The sequence below is a fragment of the Leptonychotes weddellii genome, chromosome 12, assembly GCF_054177405.1.
Source record: "Leptonychotes weddellii isolate Sample4059 chromosome 12, ASM5417740v2, whole genome shotgun sequence".
In the NCBI taxonomy this organism is placed as follows: domain Eukaryota; kingdom Metazoa; phylum Chordata; class Mammalia; order Carnivora; family Phocidae; genus Leptonychotes; species Leptonychotes weddellii.
This window is the reverse complement of record NC_138380.1, coordinates 43,610,401-43,626,241: the sequence shown is the minus strand read 5'-3', so window position 1 is coordinate 43,626,241 and position 15,841 is coordinate 43,610,401. Positions and strand designations below refer to the sequence as shown.

Here is a 15,841-nt window from a genome sequence, read left to right as displayed (position 1 = left end):
AAAAAAAGTTAAATGAATAAAGAAAAGACTGAAACAGTTGTTAGTACTCTCAGTGGAGAATGTTTACAGTTAAATAATTTTATTTTTTAAAATTACTTATTTTTAGAGATAACGTGTGGAGGTTGGGGGCAGGGCAGAGGGAGAAGGGAGAGAGAGAATCTTAAGTAGGTTCCATACCCAGCACAGGGTCTGATGCAGGGCTTGATCTCATGATCCTGATAGATCATGATCTGAGCCGAAATCAAGTTGAACTCTTAACCAGTGGAGCCGCCCAGGCGCCCGTAAATAATATTTTTAAATATTTTACTTTATATTATGAAGAAAATACTTAAGGATTGAAATTTAACTTGGTCTTTGTTACGTATTTTGTATTTAACAATAAACTATAATGTTTAAATTTAGGAAGAGTAAAAAATTTAAAAATTATACATAATGTCTATCTGGTTTTCTTTTGTGATAGGAAACATTTTAGAAGTTGTTTAACGATTTATAGCATAACCTAACATTGAAACAGAGCATACATTTATAATGTAAAACATGCTGTAGTGCAGCATTTCTCAAAGTGTAGTTTGAGGTCTTTTGGGGGGTGGTCTCCATCCCCTTTCAGAGGTCTACAAAATTGAAAACTATTTTCACAATACTACAATGTTATTTGCTTTATTCCCCACTGAGTTACATGTATATATGTATATATATTCCCCCCCGACACCCCGCCGTGTTACATTTGCATGCAGTGGTGTGTTTTGAATCAAGGCAGTTGCACCAGAGTGCATTGGTATAGTTAACCATATTCATCTTAACTATTGCATTCACAGTTTAGGAAAAAAAAAAAAGCCAGTCTCACTTATAATGAAACAGTAAAATAATCTTATTGAGGCTTGACCTTGGGGTGCACATCTTTTTAATATTCTGTGTGATGAAATGGGGAGTACCCCCAAAGCACTTCTACCTAATCAGGTATGATGGTTATCTTAAGGTGAAACACTTGTGCAGTTGTTTGGGTTGTGAGCTGAACTAGCTGCTCTTTTCATAGCATATCATTTCCCTATTAAAGAATGACTAATAGACAAAATTTGCTTATTCAAAGTAGGGTATTCGGCAGGTATTTTCTTGAAAAGAAGTGAAGCAAGCCTGTTACTTTATGGAAAAACAGTTGGTAGTATTTGTTGCCAATGATAAAATTCAAGCTTCTAAGCAAAAACTAGAATTTTGGGAATCTTGTATCTGATACCATAAGCTTGATAATTCCCAATGCTTACATTTCTTTTTTTTGCTCGTGCCCATGGATGTCTTCCTTCCATCTTTCTGTCTTCTTACCTGACAGTCATCAGTATGAACTCTTTAGTCAGTGAATTAGAATTTGTTACTGTTCTTAATTTGATGTTCCTGCAGTCCTAGATTTGGTCAGTGGGAGCATTTTCAAGCTGGTTCCTGATATGCCCCCGTATCAAAAGGGTGATGTTGGTTTTTTGAGCACGTAGTACTTTTCTAGCATTGTAAGATATTCTAGCTCATCTTGTACCTTTCTTAACTCATCTTTGAAATTGTCAGTTTCTTTTTTTGTTTTTTGTTTTTTAATAACTAGAAAGATGCCCTGGTCCAACCCTGGAATTAGTTCTTTTCCAAGGAGTTTCTGGTTCGGTATTAGTGGAAGATGGTATTTAGAAAACAAAATATGGGCCCTAGGTGTGTCCATGATTACTGGTGCTCATTGCTTCTAGATCTTTTCAGTGGGCAGAACTAAGAAACATTATTTTAGATATTATGAGTTCTAGTCGAACTCCACATGGTTCTTACTTGCCTTCCTCTTTTCCTATTTGTATATGTGCCTTCCACACTGAGAATCCTGCGTGTCCAACAATACCAACACGTATCTATTCATTTGCTAAATCTGATAATCCACATAAAACAGTTTCAGAATTGCTAGAGCCATATCACTATCAGAAAGATTCCTATTAGGAATAGAATTTGAGATTGTTTGAAGTTCTTTTTTTTTTTTTTCCTGTCTGCTACACTTGAGTATATTCAAATAGCCTTTTCTTTTCTCCCTCTTCCCCCCGTTTTCTCTCCCTCCTTTTCCTTTTCAGTGTGTGGTAACACAAAATGGCAAGTGGGTTAAAAAGATTCCTGCAAATAAACAATGGATTAAAGATAATTAAAACAAGGGGCGCCTGGGTGGCTCAGTCGTTAAGCGTCTGCCTTCGGCTCAGGTCATGATCCCAGGGTCCTGGGATCGAGCCCCACGTCAGGCTCCCTGCTCAGCGGGAAGCCTGCTTCTCCCTCTCCCACTCCCCCTGCTGTGTTCCCGCTCTTGCTGTGTCTCTCTCTGTCAAATGAATAAATAAAATCTTTAAAAAAAAAAAAAAAAAGATAATTAAAACAATAGGACAGATGAAGAGTGAGAAAATGATTTTTTATATTTCTGGTATGAGGTTTGGCCAGGTATATTGCAAAGTTAAAACAATGATGCTCTAAACAGATCTGACAAGAAGTTGCCAAGGAATACATATATAGGGGCGCCTGGGTGGCTCAGATGGTTAAGTGTTTGCCTTCAGCTCAGGTCATGATCCCAGGGTCCTGGGATGGAGCCCTGCATCGGGCTCCCTGCTCGGTGGGGAGTCTGCTTCTCCCTGTCCTACTGCTCCCCCTGCTTGTGCTCTCTTACCCTGTCAAATAAATAAATAAAATCTTTATAAAAAAAAGAGAAAAGAGAAATATATTCCAAATACTTCAGACAACTTTTTCAAAGAAACCCAGCTCTAAGTGTATATTGTGCTTGGAGATACTAGCTAATCCTAGAGAGAAGCAGTCAAGATACTTTCTATATTTTACATGTATAAAACATACATTTCATATCTGATTTATATGTATAACTTATACATAAGATTGTATAGAATATATATAATTACTAATTCATATTCATATAGTGTTGTGTTTTATATACATATACATACTTATTTTGAAATTTTATGCAGGATAGAGATAGTCCTGGGTGATTATAACCACTTGTAAGTTATTGTTATATAAATGGCTGAAATATTCAGTAATATAGTGACTGTATTATGCTGCATTAACAAACTTCCCAAAAACTTAGTGGCTCAAAACATTTGTTATTTCACAGCTTCTGTGAGTAGGGAATTCAGGTATGGCTTAACTGGGTCCTCTGGCTTTAGACCTCTCCCAAGTCTGCAATTAGGGTGTCGGATGGGGCTCAGTTACCTCATGGATATAGATCTATTTCCAAGGTCACTCAAGTGATGTCAGGATTCAATTCCTTGCGCTAGTAACTGCCAAGGAGCAGGCACACTTCCTTCTCTGCCATCTTCCATGAGGTCACTCCCTTTCTCTACTCTTGACTCAGGTAAAAAGGTTATTCAGAACACCAGGTAACCTTTAAAAATGTAAAATTGATCACTCCCTTGCTTAAAGCTCCATAATGGGCTTCCTGTGCACGTAAAATAAAACCCAAAATTTTTAACATAGCCTGTGATACTTTGTATGACTGGCCTCCATTTCTCTCTATTCCCATCTGAAGCTACAATGTCTTGTTTCACTATCCTCTATTTTAGTCTCCCTTAGTAGTTCTTGAACTTGAGCTTCCATCAGAATCACCTGTATTGCTTGTTAAAACAGATTCCTGGGCCCACTCCCAAAGTTTCTATTTTAGTAGGTTTGTAGTGGAGCTTGAGATTTGCATTTCTAAGTTCCAGTGCTACTGCTCTGGGAACCACACTTTGAGAAATGTTCTAGTCACCCAGGCTTTATAGCTCACCAATTGCTTTATTTTCTCAGGGCCCTCATTCATTTCCTTTGCCAGAAATATTCTTGCCTACAATTCTTTGTTACTTTGTTGGACTCTTTTTTTTTTTTTTTATGAGTTTAAACATACGAGAGTAGAATAATAGAATGAATTCTGTTGTACTCCTCACCCAACACCAGTAATTGTTATACTTTATGGCTGTCTTATCTGTGCAACCATAATTACCTTCCCTCCTCTCCCCAGAGATATTTTTTCAAGTATATCCCAGAATTTGTATTATTTCCCTCTAAATATTTATTCATAACTACTCTTTTAAAAAATTTATTTACGGGCGCCTAGGTGGCTCAGTCGTTAAGCGTCTGCCTTCGGCTCAGGTCATGATCCCAGGGTCCTGGGATCAAGTCCCACATTGGGCTCCCTGTTCGGCGGGAAGCATGCTTCTCCCTCTCCCACTCCCCCTGCTTGTGTTCCTGCTCTCGCTATCTCTCTCTCTGTCAAATAAATAAATAAAATCTTAAAAAAAAAAAAATTTATTTACTAGAGAGCATGCATGCATGCATGCTCAGAGGTGGGGAGGGGGAGAAAGGGAGAGAATCTCAAACAGACTCCATGCAGACCCTGGAGTCTGACACAGGGCTTGATCCCACAACTCTGAGATCACGATCTGAGATGAAACCAAGAGCCAGACACTCAACTGACTGAGCTACCCAGGCGCTGCCCCTCACCCCACCAACTACTCTTGACTCATCCTTCAAGTCCCAGAATAAATAATAAATGACTCTTTTTTTTTTTTAAGCTTTTATTTATTTATTTGACAGAGAGGGAGAGCGCAAGCAGGGGAAGCAGCAGAGGGAGAGGGAGAAGTAGGCTCTCTGCTGAGCAGGGAGCCCAATGCGGGACTCAATCCCAGGCCACTGGGATCATGACCTGAGCCGAAGGCAGATGCTTAATCCAATGAGCCACCCAGGTGCTATTCCCCGCCTTCCTCCCCGCCTTCCCCCCCGCCCCTTGACTCATCCTTCAACTCCCAGGATAAATGACTCTTCTTCAGTAAGGCCTTCTTTGACCTTCAGTCTGAAGTACGTGCCTTTATTAAACTCAAACCTGGGACCTGTACTTTATTTCATAGCACTTAACATAATTTGTAATTAATATTTATTTCTGTGCTTACTTAACATCTGCCTCGTTTGCTTAATTGTAAGATCCATGAAGAGAGGAATCGCTTCTATTTTATTCACCATTGTATTTGTAGCTCCTAGTACAGCACCTGATATTTGAAGTTAAATATTAGTTGAATTAATTAATTTAAGCACTCTAGGAGAGGCAAACCAGCTAAACAAACTTTTGTGCCCTGGAACTGTGAGAGAGGACTCCTAATAAAATCTTTTTTTTTTTTTATTAAGATTTTATTTATTTAGGGGAAAGAGAGAGCTAGCTAGAGAGAGCACAAGTGAGGGGGTTAGAGAGAGAAGCAGGCTCCCCGCTGAGCAGAGAGCCCGATGTGGGGCTCAATCCCAGGACCCTGGGATCATGACCTGAGCCAAAAGCAGACACTTAACTGACTGAGCCACTGAGGCGCCCCTAACAAAATCTATTTCTTAAATCGTGGAGGCTTTTTAGGAGAGTTATGAATCAGCCATCAATATTATTTTGCTAAGGTAAGTTAACCACTTTCATGTCATACATGTTTTTGAAGGTAGAGAAGGTCTTAACAGGAGTTCTTGACCATGATTGTTCTAAGGGCCTTTTGATAGTCTTGTGAAATTTGTGTAATATATATTAAATATATTAATATAAAATATATAAATTATATATTTATGACAAATATATATATTATATATTAATATATATTAAAAGATTTAATGTAGAGAAAGTGTGAGTGGGGGGAGGGGCAGAGAGAGAATCCCACGCAGACTCCTTGCCAAGCACGGCGCCAGATGCAGGGCTTGATCTCGGGACTCCAAGGTCATGACCTGAGCCAAAATCAGGAATTGGTTTCTCAACCGACTGAGCCACCCAGGTGCCCCAGAAATACTTTTAAACGAATAAAGCAAAAAGAGAATCACAATGGAAACGAGTTACACGAAATAGTTAAAATATTAAAACAAGTTTATGATATATGTGACAGGTAGTATATGTGCTTATTTAAAAATGTTAAGATTTAGCATGTCTAATAATTACCATAATTTCAAGGTAGTGAAATATAAAGGCTGTGTTGAGATGGCTGCAATAACTGTAATATGAAGTGAATATATCTATGATTCTGTAGGTGACAAAGTTAAAGGTATTGCAACTATTGCCGTGTTTTTTTTTTTTTTTTTGCCTACATTCATAATTGAAAAAATGCTAAATTTCAGTTCAAAGTTAGTGAAAAGATACAAATTTATTTTCCTCATCCAAGTTCATTTATCTCCTTAATTCTAAACATGGACCCTTTGGGGGGTGTTGTGAATGCAAATTTGAGAATCAGATTTTCTAAGTCAAGAGCTCAGTTTTCTGATTTACCGAACAACCTACCTATGGCTGTCTTGTTCGTGTCCCTGTGTTCTGTTTACCCTGCCTCCAGTTTCCCTCATGAGGAATCAAAGCTGCTTGTTACTGGTCCTTTTCTTACCCTGCATCCTATTTGCAGGGGATATATAGCATCTCTGATGGTAGAGGAGAGGAGTATTAACTTACAGGGAACTCTTTATTACGTTGGAATCTCTATGAAGTTGCTTGACTTACCGTAAATCTTACAATGAAACCCTTGACTCCATTTAAGTAGTTTATTGTTTGCTTACAGAAGAATTTCACCATGTTCTTCTAAGGTAGTTGGCTTAAATTTTTGTAGCAGTTTATCCTATCTACATCTTTTGCTACGTTCCTGTCCTTTTCCTCTTGACTTGTCTTTGAAATATTTTTTGAATTTGCTTTCACTTTTTCTCTACTCCCATTGCACTTTCACAATTTTGAATTACATGGCAGCACTTTTTGAGTCATGGCAGGAGATGAGGGAACCTCCATTGAGGACCTGCTGTGTTCTGAACACTTCTCTAATTTCTTAGTAGTCCTAGTCCTAGGGCTGGAGAAGGTAAGTTCTTCAGGGTTATTAGCGCTGGAGCTGATGAGCAAATCCAGGTCAGTCTGACTCTAGCTTACCATGTCATGCCATCCCCCTGCTTGTTGCTAATTCAAGTATGCCCAATTTCAAGTGTGCCCAGTATAGCTTTCCTAGAATAACTTTACTAAAGGGCCATGTTATGATTGTTCAAGAACTGTTAGGCCCATTGTAGTAAACTGTATGATACAGATTTGGCACATCTGGCCTTAAACTTGTCTTTTCTCTTGCTCTTCACATGCACCCTGTGCTCTAGCCATATCATTCGTTTACCCAATCCTGTAATATGTTATTATTTCACATATCTTCTGTACTCTTTTCACAGGCTTAGGAGGAACTTCTAATTGCTGTATCTCTTCTCAAACCTAAATTGACTTGAATTTTTCATGTTTACCAGTTTTGCTTTCAGTGATAATGACTTAACTCTGTTTCAAGGTTACTTCATTTAATGGTCATTTATATAGGTAAAAATTTGCTGACATAGGATCTCATCTCTATTCTCACGGGATGACATTAGCAAAACAGCTGAGTTTTACTTTACAGATGAAATTTTCCATTCTTACATCCGTGGTTAAAATTTCTGGTTGATTTTTTTTCTCTTTAACAGCTTTATCGAGGTACAGTTTACATGTAATAAAACTCACCTATTTTAAGTGCAATTTGATAAATATATATAGTTCTGTAAATACCATTATATTCAAACTGTAGAGTGTTTCCATTACTGCACAAAGTTCCTTCATGCTTGATTTTAGTCAACTCCATCAACTATCTCCAATCCCAGACAATCACTGATCTACCTTCTGGCACTATATAGTTTTACTTTTTCTAGCATTTCGTATAAATGCAGTCATGGAGAATTTACCCATTCACTGGTTGGACATTAATCATTTTACCAGCTGATGTGTACATATGGATTATTTCTAGTGTTTTGCTATGAATAATGCAGTGAACATTCTTCTTTTTGTAGACGTAAGTTTTCATTTCTCTCGAGTAGATGCCTAGGAATGGTATCGCTTTCTTATATGATGGGTATGTTTTTAAGAAACAGCCAAATTGTTTTTCAAAGTGGCTGTACCATTTTGCATTCCCACTAGCAGTGTATGAGCATTCCAATTGCCCTGTAGCCTCATTAGTAGTTGGTATTATTGAGTTTTAATTTCAGTCATGCTGGTGAATGTGCAGTGTTATTGTGGTTTAATTGTCCCTGATGACTAGTGGTGCTGGGCATCTTTTCATATGCTTAAAAGGCCATTCACATATGTATATATTCTTTAAGTATATATACTTAAAACTGTCCAACATGAGGCTTAAACTCATGACCCTGAGATTGCGAGTTGCATGCTCTACTTACTGAGCCAGCCAGGTGCCCCCATTCGTATATATTCTTTTGTGAAGTGTTGAGATCTTTACCTGTTTTTTAATTGGGTTATCTTTATTGGTTGTATTTGGTTTTAAGAGTTCTTTATATATTCTAAATACAATTCCTTTTTCATATGTCTTGGAAATATTTTCTCCCAATACGTAGCTTGCCTTTTCATTTTTATTTTTAAATTTTATTTAAATTCAATTAATTTACATAGTGTATTATTAGTTTCAGAGGTGGAGTTCAGTGATGGATCCATCATTTGCATATAACACCCAGGGCTCATTACATCACGTGCCCTCCTTAATGCCCATTACCCAGTTACCCCATCCCCCACCCACCTCCCCTCCAGCAACCCTCAGTTTGTTTCCTATACTTAATAATCTCTTACGGTTTGTCTCCCTTTCTGATTTTGTCTTATTTTTCCCTTCCTTTTCCTATGATCCTTTATTTCTTAAATTCCACATATGAGTGAAATCATATAATTTGTCTTTATCTGATTGACTTCACTTAGCATAATACTCTCTAGTTTCGTCCACATCATTGCAAATGGTAAGATTTCATTTTTTTTTTTTGATGGCCGAGTAATATTTTAGTGTGTGTGTGTATATGTGTATACACACACACACACACACACATTACATCTTCTATATCTGTTCATCTATGGATGGACATCTGTGTTCTTTTCCATCGTTTGGCTATTGTAGACCTTGCTGCTAGAAACATTGGGGTGCATGTGACTCTTTGGATCACTAGGTAAATACCTAGTAGTGCAATTGCTGGGTCGTAGGTAGCTCTGTTTTTAACTTTTTGAGGAATCTCCATACTGTTTTCCAGTGTCTTTTCATTTTTAAAAATATCTTTGAACAAAAGCTTCTAATTTTGAAAATAGTCTAACAGCAATATTTTTCCTAATGGTTCATGCTGTTTGTATCCTGTCTTAACAAATTTTTGCCTAATCCGAGGTCACAAAGATTTTCACCTATTTTTTTCTTTCACTAGATTTATGGCTTTAGCTCTTATGTTTAGATTTATGATCCATTTGAAATTAATTTTGGGGGGAGTCGTCTGGGTAGCTCAGTCAGTAAGCATCCGACTTTTGATCTCAGCTCAGGTCTTGATCTCAGGGTTGTGAGTTCAAGCCCTGTGTTAGGCTCCATGCTGGGTTTGGAGCCTACTTAAAAAAAATAAAGTAAAATAAATTGTTTGTATGGTGTGATATATAGTCAAAGTTTATTTGTAGATACCCAGTTTTTATTTTTTATTTTTTTAAAGATTTTATTTATTTTTGACAGAGACAGCGAGAGAGGGACCACAAGTGGGGAGTGGGAGAGGGAGAAGCAGGCTTCCCGCAGGGAGCCCGATGTGGGGCTCGATCCTGGGACCCTGGGATCATGACCTGAGCGGAAGGCAGACGCTTAACGACTGAGCCACCCAGGTGCCCCGATACCCAGTTTTTTAAGCTTATGTTTAAAAGACTGTCCTTTTCCTTCATTGAATTATTTCTGCATCTGTGTTGAAAATTAATTGACTATGAGTATGGGTATATTTTTAGACTTTCTCTTTTGTTTTACTGATTTATATCAGGGGTCTGCAAACTAACATCTATAAGCCAAATATGGCTCATGGCCTATTTTGTAAACAAAGTTTTATTAGCATATGACCATGCCCATTCATTTAGGCATTACCTATGGCTGCAACAACAGAGGCAGATTTGAGTAGTTTTGACAGACTGTGTCCTACAAAGCTGAAAATATCTACTATCAGGCCCTTTATGGAAAAATTTTGCCAGCTCCTAATCTGTGTTTATCCATATATCAACATTCTAGTCTCTTGATTTTATAGCTTTATTGTAAGTCTTGAAATCAGGTGTAAGTCTTCCAACTTTGTTCTTTTTAGAAATGGGCTATTTCAGGACCTTTGCATTTCAGGGTTCGTTCTTGTCAGTTTATCAAAAGCCTGCTGGGATTTTGATTGGGATTGTATTGAATGTATAGATCAATTTGGGGAGGAATTTATAAAAATGCCAAGTTTTCCAGTACATGAATGTGGCATATTTTTTCTTTTTATTGAGGTTCTCTTTAATTTCTCTCAGCATGTTTGTTGTTTTTAGTGTACAGGCCTTGAACATCTTTTATTAAATTTATTCCTAAGTATTTTAATATCTGTCGATTCTACTATAAATGGTATCTTTAAAAACTTCATTTTTATTGTGTGTTGCTTATGTATCGAGATACAATTGATTTTATATATTGATCTTTTATATTGCAGTGTTGCTAAATCTACTCATTCTCCTAGTTCTGTAGATTCCTTAGGATTTTCTACATATATGATCATATCCTCTGAATAAAGATGATTTTACTTCTTTTCACTCTGCCTTAATCTTAATCTTGCCTTAATACACTGTTTAGAATCTCCAGTACGATGTTGAATAGAAGTGATGAGAGCAGACATCCTTGCCTTATTATTGATCTTAGGTAGAATCATTTAGTTTTTCACCATTAATATTCACTGTAGGGTTTTGAAGTGCCTTTTTTCATATTAAGGATGTTCCTTTTATTTCTAGTTAGTTGAGATTTAAAAAATATATGAGTGCCTGTTGAATTTTGTAAAATGTTTCTTCATCTATTTAAACGATATTTTTTTCCCCCATTAGTCTGTGAACATAGTGAATTATGTTGATTTTTGTATGTTAAGCTAAATTTGCTTTCTTGTGATAAAAACCCACTTGGTTGGGGCGCCTGGGTGGCTCAGTCATTTAAGCGTCTGCCTTCGGCTCAGGTCATTATCCCCGGGTCCTGGAATCGAGCTCTGTGTCGGGCTCCCTGCTCGGCGGGGAGCCTGCTTCTCCCTCTCCCTCTGCCTGCTGCTCCCCCTGCTTGTGCTCGCTTTTTCTGTCAAAAAAAATGGATAAAATCTTAAAAACAAAACAAGACAAATCCCCAATATCTTTTTAAATATTGTTGGATTTGATTTCTTAAGGATTTTTGTATCAGTATTCATGAGCGATGAGGTTTGCAGTTTTCCTCTGATGTCCTTGTTTGACTTTGGTATTAGGATAGTATTGGCCTTATAAATAAAGTAAGTTCAGAAGTGTGGGGTTTTGTTTTGTTTTGTTTTTAAGATTTTATTTGCAGAGAGAGAGATAGAGCATGCATGCACAAGCAGGGGGAGTGGCAGGCAGAGGGAGAAGCAGGCTCCCTGCTGAGCAAGGAACCCGATGTGGGACTTGATCCCAGGCGCCTGGGATCATGACCTGAGCTGAAGGCAGATGCTTTACCGACTGAGCCACCCAGGTGTCCCTAGAAGTGTTTTTTCTCTAGTTTTGAAAGAGTTTATATGGGATTAGTATTTTTAAATTTTAAATTTGGTAGAGTTTACTAGAGAAGCAGTTTGGGTTGCTTTTTGTCCTTTGACTTTTTTTTTTTTTTTAATTTTATTTATTATTTGACAGAGCAAGCACAAGCAGGGAGAAGAGCAGGCAGGGGAGAAGCAGGCTCCCCGCTGAGAAAGGAGCCAGATGCAGGGCTTGATCCCAGACCCCCGGGATCATGACCTGAGCCGAAGGCAGCTGCCCAACTGACTGAGCCACCCAGGCACCCGTCCTTTGACTTTTATTAATAACTAAGTTGTAAGAGATTCACCGTTTCCTCTTAGCTCAATAAAAAAGGCAGCCTCTTGGCACAAATAAATTTGAAAATACATGGGGCTTTATTCTGCCTTCTGATGTTGTATGTGGAGGGGACATTTATGAGAAGTTGAGAGCCAGACTTTTAAATTGTATTCTTTAAACATAATAGGGAAGTGGGGCGCCTGGGTGGCTCAGTTGGTTAAGCGACTGCCTTTGGCTCAGGTCATGATCCCAGGGTCCTGGGATCGAGTCCCACATCGGGTTCCCGGCTCAGTGGGGAGCCTGCTTCTCCCTCTGACCCTCTCCTCTCACATGCTGTTTCTCTCTCGCTCGCTCTCCAATAAATAAATAAATAAAATCTTTAAAAAAAAAAATAATAGGGAAGTAATTTTATTACATTTTAGCTAAATGTTTAATGCTGCCCTTATAAAATATTTGAATGCTTTCTGCCTTTGTTTTTGTTAATTTTAGGAACTTAAAAGGAATCTAGAAGATCAAGCAGAAAGGAAAATGGAAGGTCAGAATTCCCAGAGTCCTCAAAAGATCTCACAGTGTCTCAACACATGCTCAGAGCAAAATGGTCATGTTCCCACAGTGCCACATATACAGCCAGTTCTGCAGTATGGTAATCCTTATGCAACACAGGAAGCCAGAGGTTATTAAAATAATTTTGGTTTGAGCTTAACTGAATATGGAGTTTTTTTTGGTTTGTATATTAATGGGATTAGAAAACTGGTACAGTTAACTCTAATAGAAACATTATCTTGTAACCAGTAGTTTTAATGTTTAACAGTAACTGGGTTCCTCTAGGAGTGCTGCAGCACAAAAGAGTAGTCTATTTGCTTATTACATATATTCTTATTTTTAAAAATCAGTGGGATTAAAAAGGCATTTTTGTGATGCATAAAAATGGTTCTTTATATCCTGTTCATCATAGCTATACACAGAGATTCTAATTATAGTACCAGGTTTCACTTCCCAAATTTTTATTTCAGATGGAGCAGATGGTGCTTTTTATCCAGATGAAATCCAGAGGCCACCTCTGAGAGTACCTTCTTGGGGACTGGAAGATAATGTTGTCTGCAGCCAGCCTGCTCGAAACCTTAGTCGGCCTGATGGTTTAGAAGATCCTGAGGATAGTAAAGTAAATTGAATTTCTGTTTTTTGAGCCTGTTCCTTTTATTTTTTGTTTCATGTAGAGAGTTATGTTTGTGGAAAAGAGAGTGTGTGTTTTTGTGTATACATGGTGATTGTTTAATTTTTGGAAAAACCTGCTTGTATTTAAATTTGGAAAAATCAACCATTAATATGCTTCAGACTTACACTTTAGGATTTATACTAAAGTAAAAGATTAAATTCAGAGAATGACCTCAATATTGTAGTTGTCAGTTTAATCTTTAAAACAGTTTTTTTGAGATAAAATTGATATATACCTTTAATTCAGGTGTACAGCATAATGATTCAGTATTTGTATGTATCATGAAAGGATTACTACAGGTCTGGTTAACATTTGTTATCACATATAATTAACAAATTTTTTTTTCCTTTGTGATGAGAACTTTTAAGATTTACTCAGCAACTTTCGAAAATATAAATTATTAGCTATGGTCACAAATAGTTTAATTTTAATTATCACTGAGTAATTTACTATATTCTTTTGATTGCAGATGTACTAGGTTGGAAGAAGCAGTGTTAATGACAATTAGACATCGTTAGTATTTAATAATCTTTCAGCAACCCAATACTGATAATTTGAGTTTGTGTATCATGTCATTTTTATTTTTATTTCATTTAAGAGATTTCTTCACCATTTAATAAGTTCTTTTCCTCATAGCAGCTTTTTTGGATTTCCTATGCATTAAGATGAATTTAAAAGAAATGCTTTATCGTGCTCTTTGCAAGTACAGCAGTATCATGACCTGTTTCTCATTTAATCTAGTTTGCTGCATTTAATTGCTATTAACCTTTGCAGAAACTGATCAGTGTTCAGACAGGCATGATTTTAGCCCTAGTGCTCAACACCCATAATGGAGAAAAATGTATTTCTCCCTCCTGCCTTTTGGCCTCCTATGTCCATTACTGGGAATAATTAGGAAAACTGTCAGAACTTTTGTAGCCTATTTAAGGTCTAGACTATATTCTTACTGCTTTTTCACACCTTTACTTCACATTTTGCATATTTAATCTGATCATTCTTGGCACAGATGTTACATGTGACAAGCCTTTCTCTTCCGTAGTCATCTGCTTCAGTTTAATTAGCAGAATGTTCTTTCTGATCTGTGTGCTTTGCCCTCCTGCAAACCCATGAGAAGCAGTGTTAGAGTATTGTGCTCATTTGCTGACATGCTTAGATTTGGTAATGAGAGGGAAGGACTCTTAATAGGTGCACCTTGGATAATTGTATTTTGCAATTAGAAGATTTTTTTCACTTTAGACAGAAACTAATTTTTATGTACATTTAGACTTTTAAAAAAATCTTGTCATTACAATAACAAAAATCACTTGGAAGTGAAGTATTTTAATGAGTAATTTTTAGAATATATAAAGCAGATTTAGTTGACCCCTTCCTTTTCTCTGGTTCCCTGTCCTGGGAGTAATTAACAGCCATAGGACCTCAGAGTCAGGGTTGAGGCTGCCTGTTCTCTAGTCTACTCCAGTCATATACTTGCCAGATCTCCTTTCTGCACCAGAAATTGGTCCACTATCAGATTAGATGCCTTTTGTGACTCCCTTTCCCCTAATAATTGCAATAGCAATAACTGTAGCATCATAATTATGATGATCGTGATGGCACCAAACATTTCTCAATTTGCCAGCTAGTGCATGGCTGTTTAAATATGTTAACTCATTTGTTCTTCATAGCAGTCCTGTGAGGTAGGAACTATTACGATGTTTTCTTTTATAATGGAGGAAACAGAAAGATTAACTGACTTGCTTCATCACACAGCTGGTAAGGGTACAGTCAGATGAGGATTTGAACCTCATCAGTTTGGCTATAGGAGCTATGGTCCTAACCACCTATCAGTCTATCAGATAGACTAAGCCAGAGGTTCCCAAACTTTCAGTTCATGGCACCTTTGGCGTCTAAGTAAATTTTTTATGATGCCCTATAGGCCAAAAGAAATACTTAACAATTTCCTAACAAGTATAATAACCATTTGAAAAAAAAAAAGTATATACTGAATTGAAAGATTCTTATTTTTCATTCTTAAATAAGCACTGTTACTGATGGGATGTATGTGGTTGTTGACCACTGTACACCTTCTCAAACCTTGGAATTGGATGGGACAGACCACATTCATTTCCTGATTCACATTGATTTTCACAAAGCACATGCTTTACATTTCAGCAGCTGCCAAATACCCAGCGTCTTCTCAAAGATAAGGTGTCACTGAAAAGAATGTTGAAACTGAGCTATCTTGAACTAGTTGTTCTTGTGATACCTGACAAATGTGGAGTGTTTCTGCATATTTCATTAACTTAGAAGATTAAAACTATCCTATAGTACCCTGTGAATTTGATATGGTGCCCTAGCAATGGGAGCATGGGTCTAAACCCTTGCTACTCAGAAATACAGTATGTGGACCAACAGTTTTTTTCTTTTTTCTTTTTTTTTTTTTTTTGAGAAGGAGAGAGGAGAGGCAGAGGGAGAGGGAGAGAGAATCTTAAGCAGGCTCCATGTCCAGTGCAGAGCCTGACACAGGGCTTTATCTCACGACCCTGTGATCATGACGTGAGCTGAAATCAAGAGTTGGACACTCAACTGATTGAGCCATCCAGGCACCCCCCAAGTTTCTTAATTTTGATAAAGTCGAATTTATCCTATTTTTCCTTGTACTTTTGTTGTCAGATCTCAGAAACCATTGCCTAATTCATAGGAAGATTTGTCCCTGGGTTTTCTGTTGTCTTTGCTCTTATTTAGGTTTTTGGTCCATTTTGAGTTAATTTCTGAATGTGGAGAAAAATAACATTTGAAAAGTAATGGAG

General features: G+C 37.3%; 1 protein-coding gene across 3 annotated transcripts in view; it reads left to right on the top strand.

Moving 5' to 3' along the window:
- Positions 1-15,841, top strand: part of TAX1BP1 (Tax1 binding protein 1) — an 86,330-nt gene that overhangs the window by 56,641 nt on the left and 13,848 nt on the right. The window contains exons 15-16 of one of the 3 annotated variants that reach the window (XM_081800338.1): positions 12,326-12,371; positions 12,850-12,998. In XM_081800338.1, the coding sequence (XP_081656464.1) occupies positions 12,326-12,371; positions 12,850-12,998 (195 nt within the window). Of the gene's footprint in view, positions 1-12,325; positions 12,510-12,849; positions 12,999-15,841 lie in introns of all 3 variants that reach the window. The other 2 variants (XM_081800337.1, XM_081800336.1) reach the window with 2 other exon arrangements.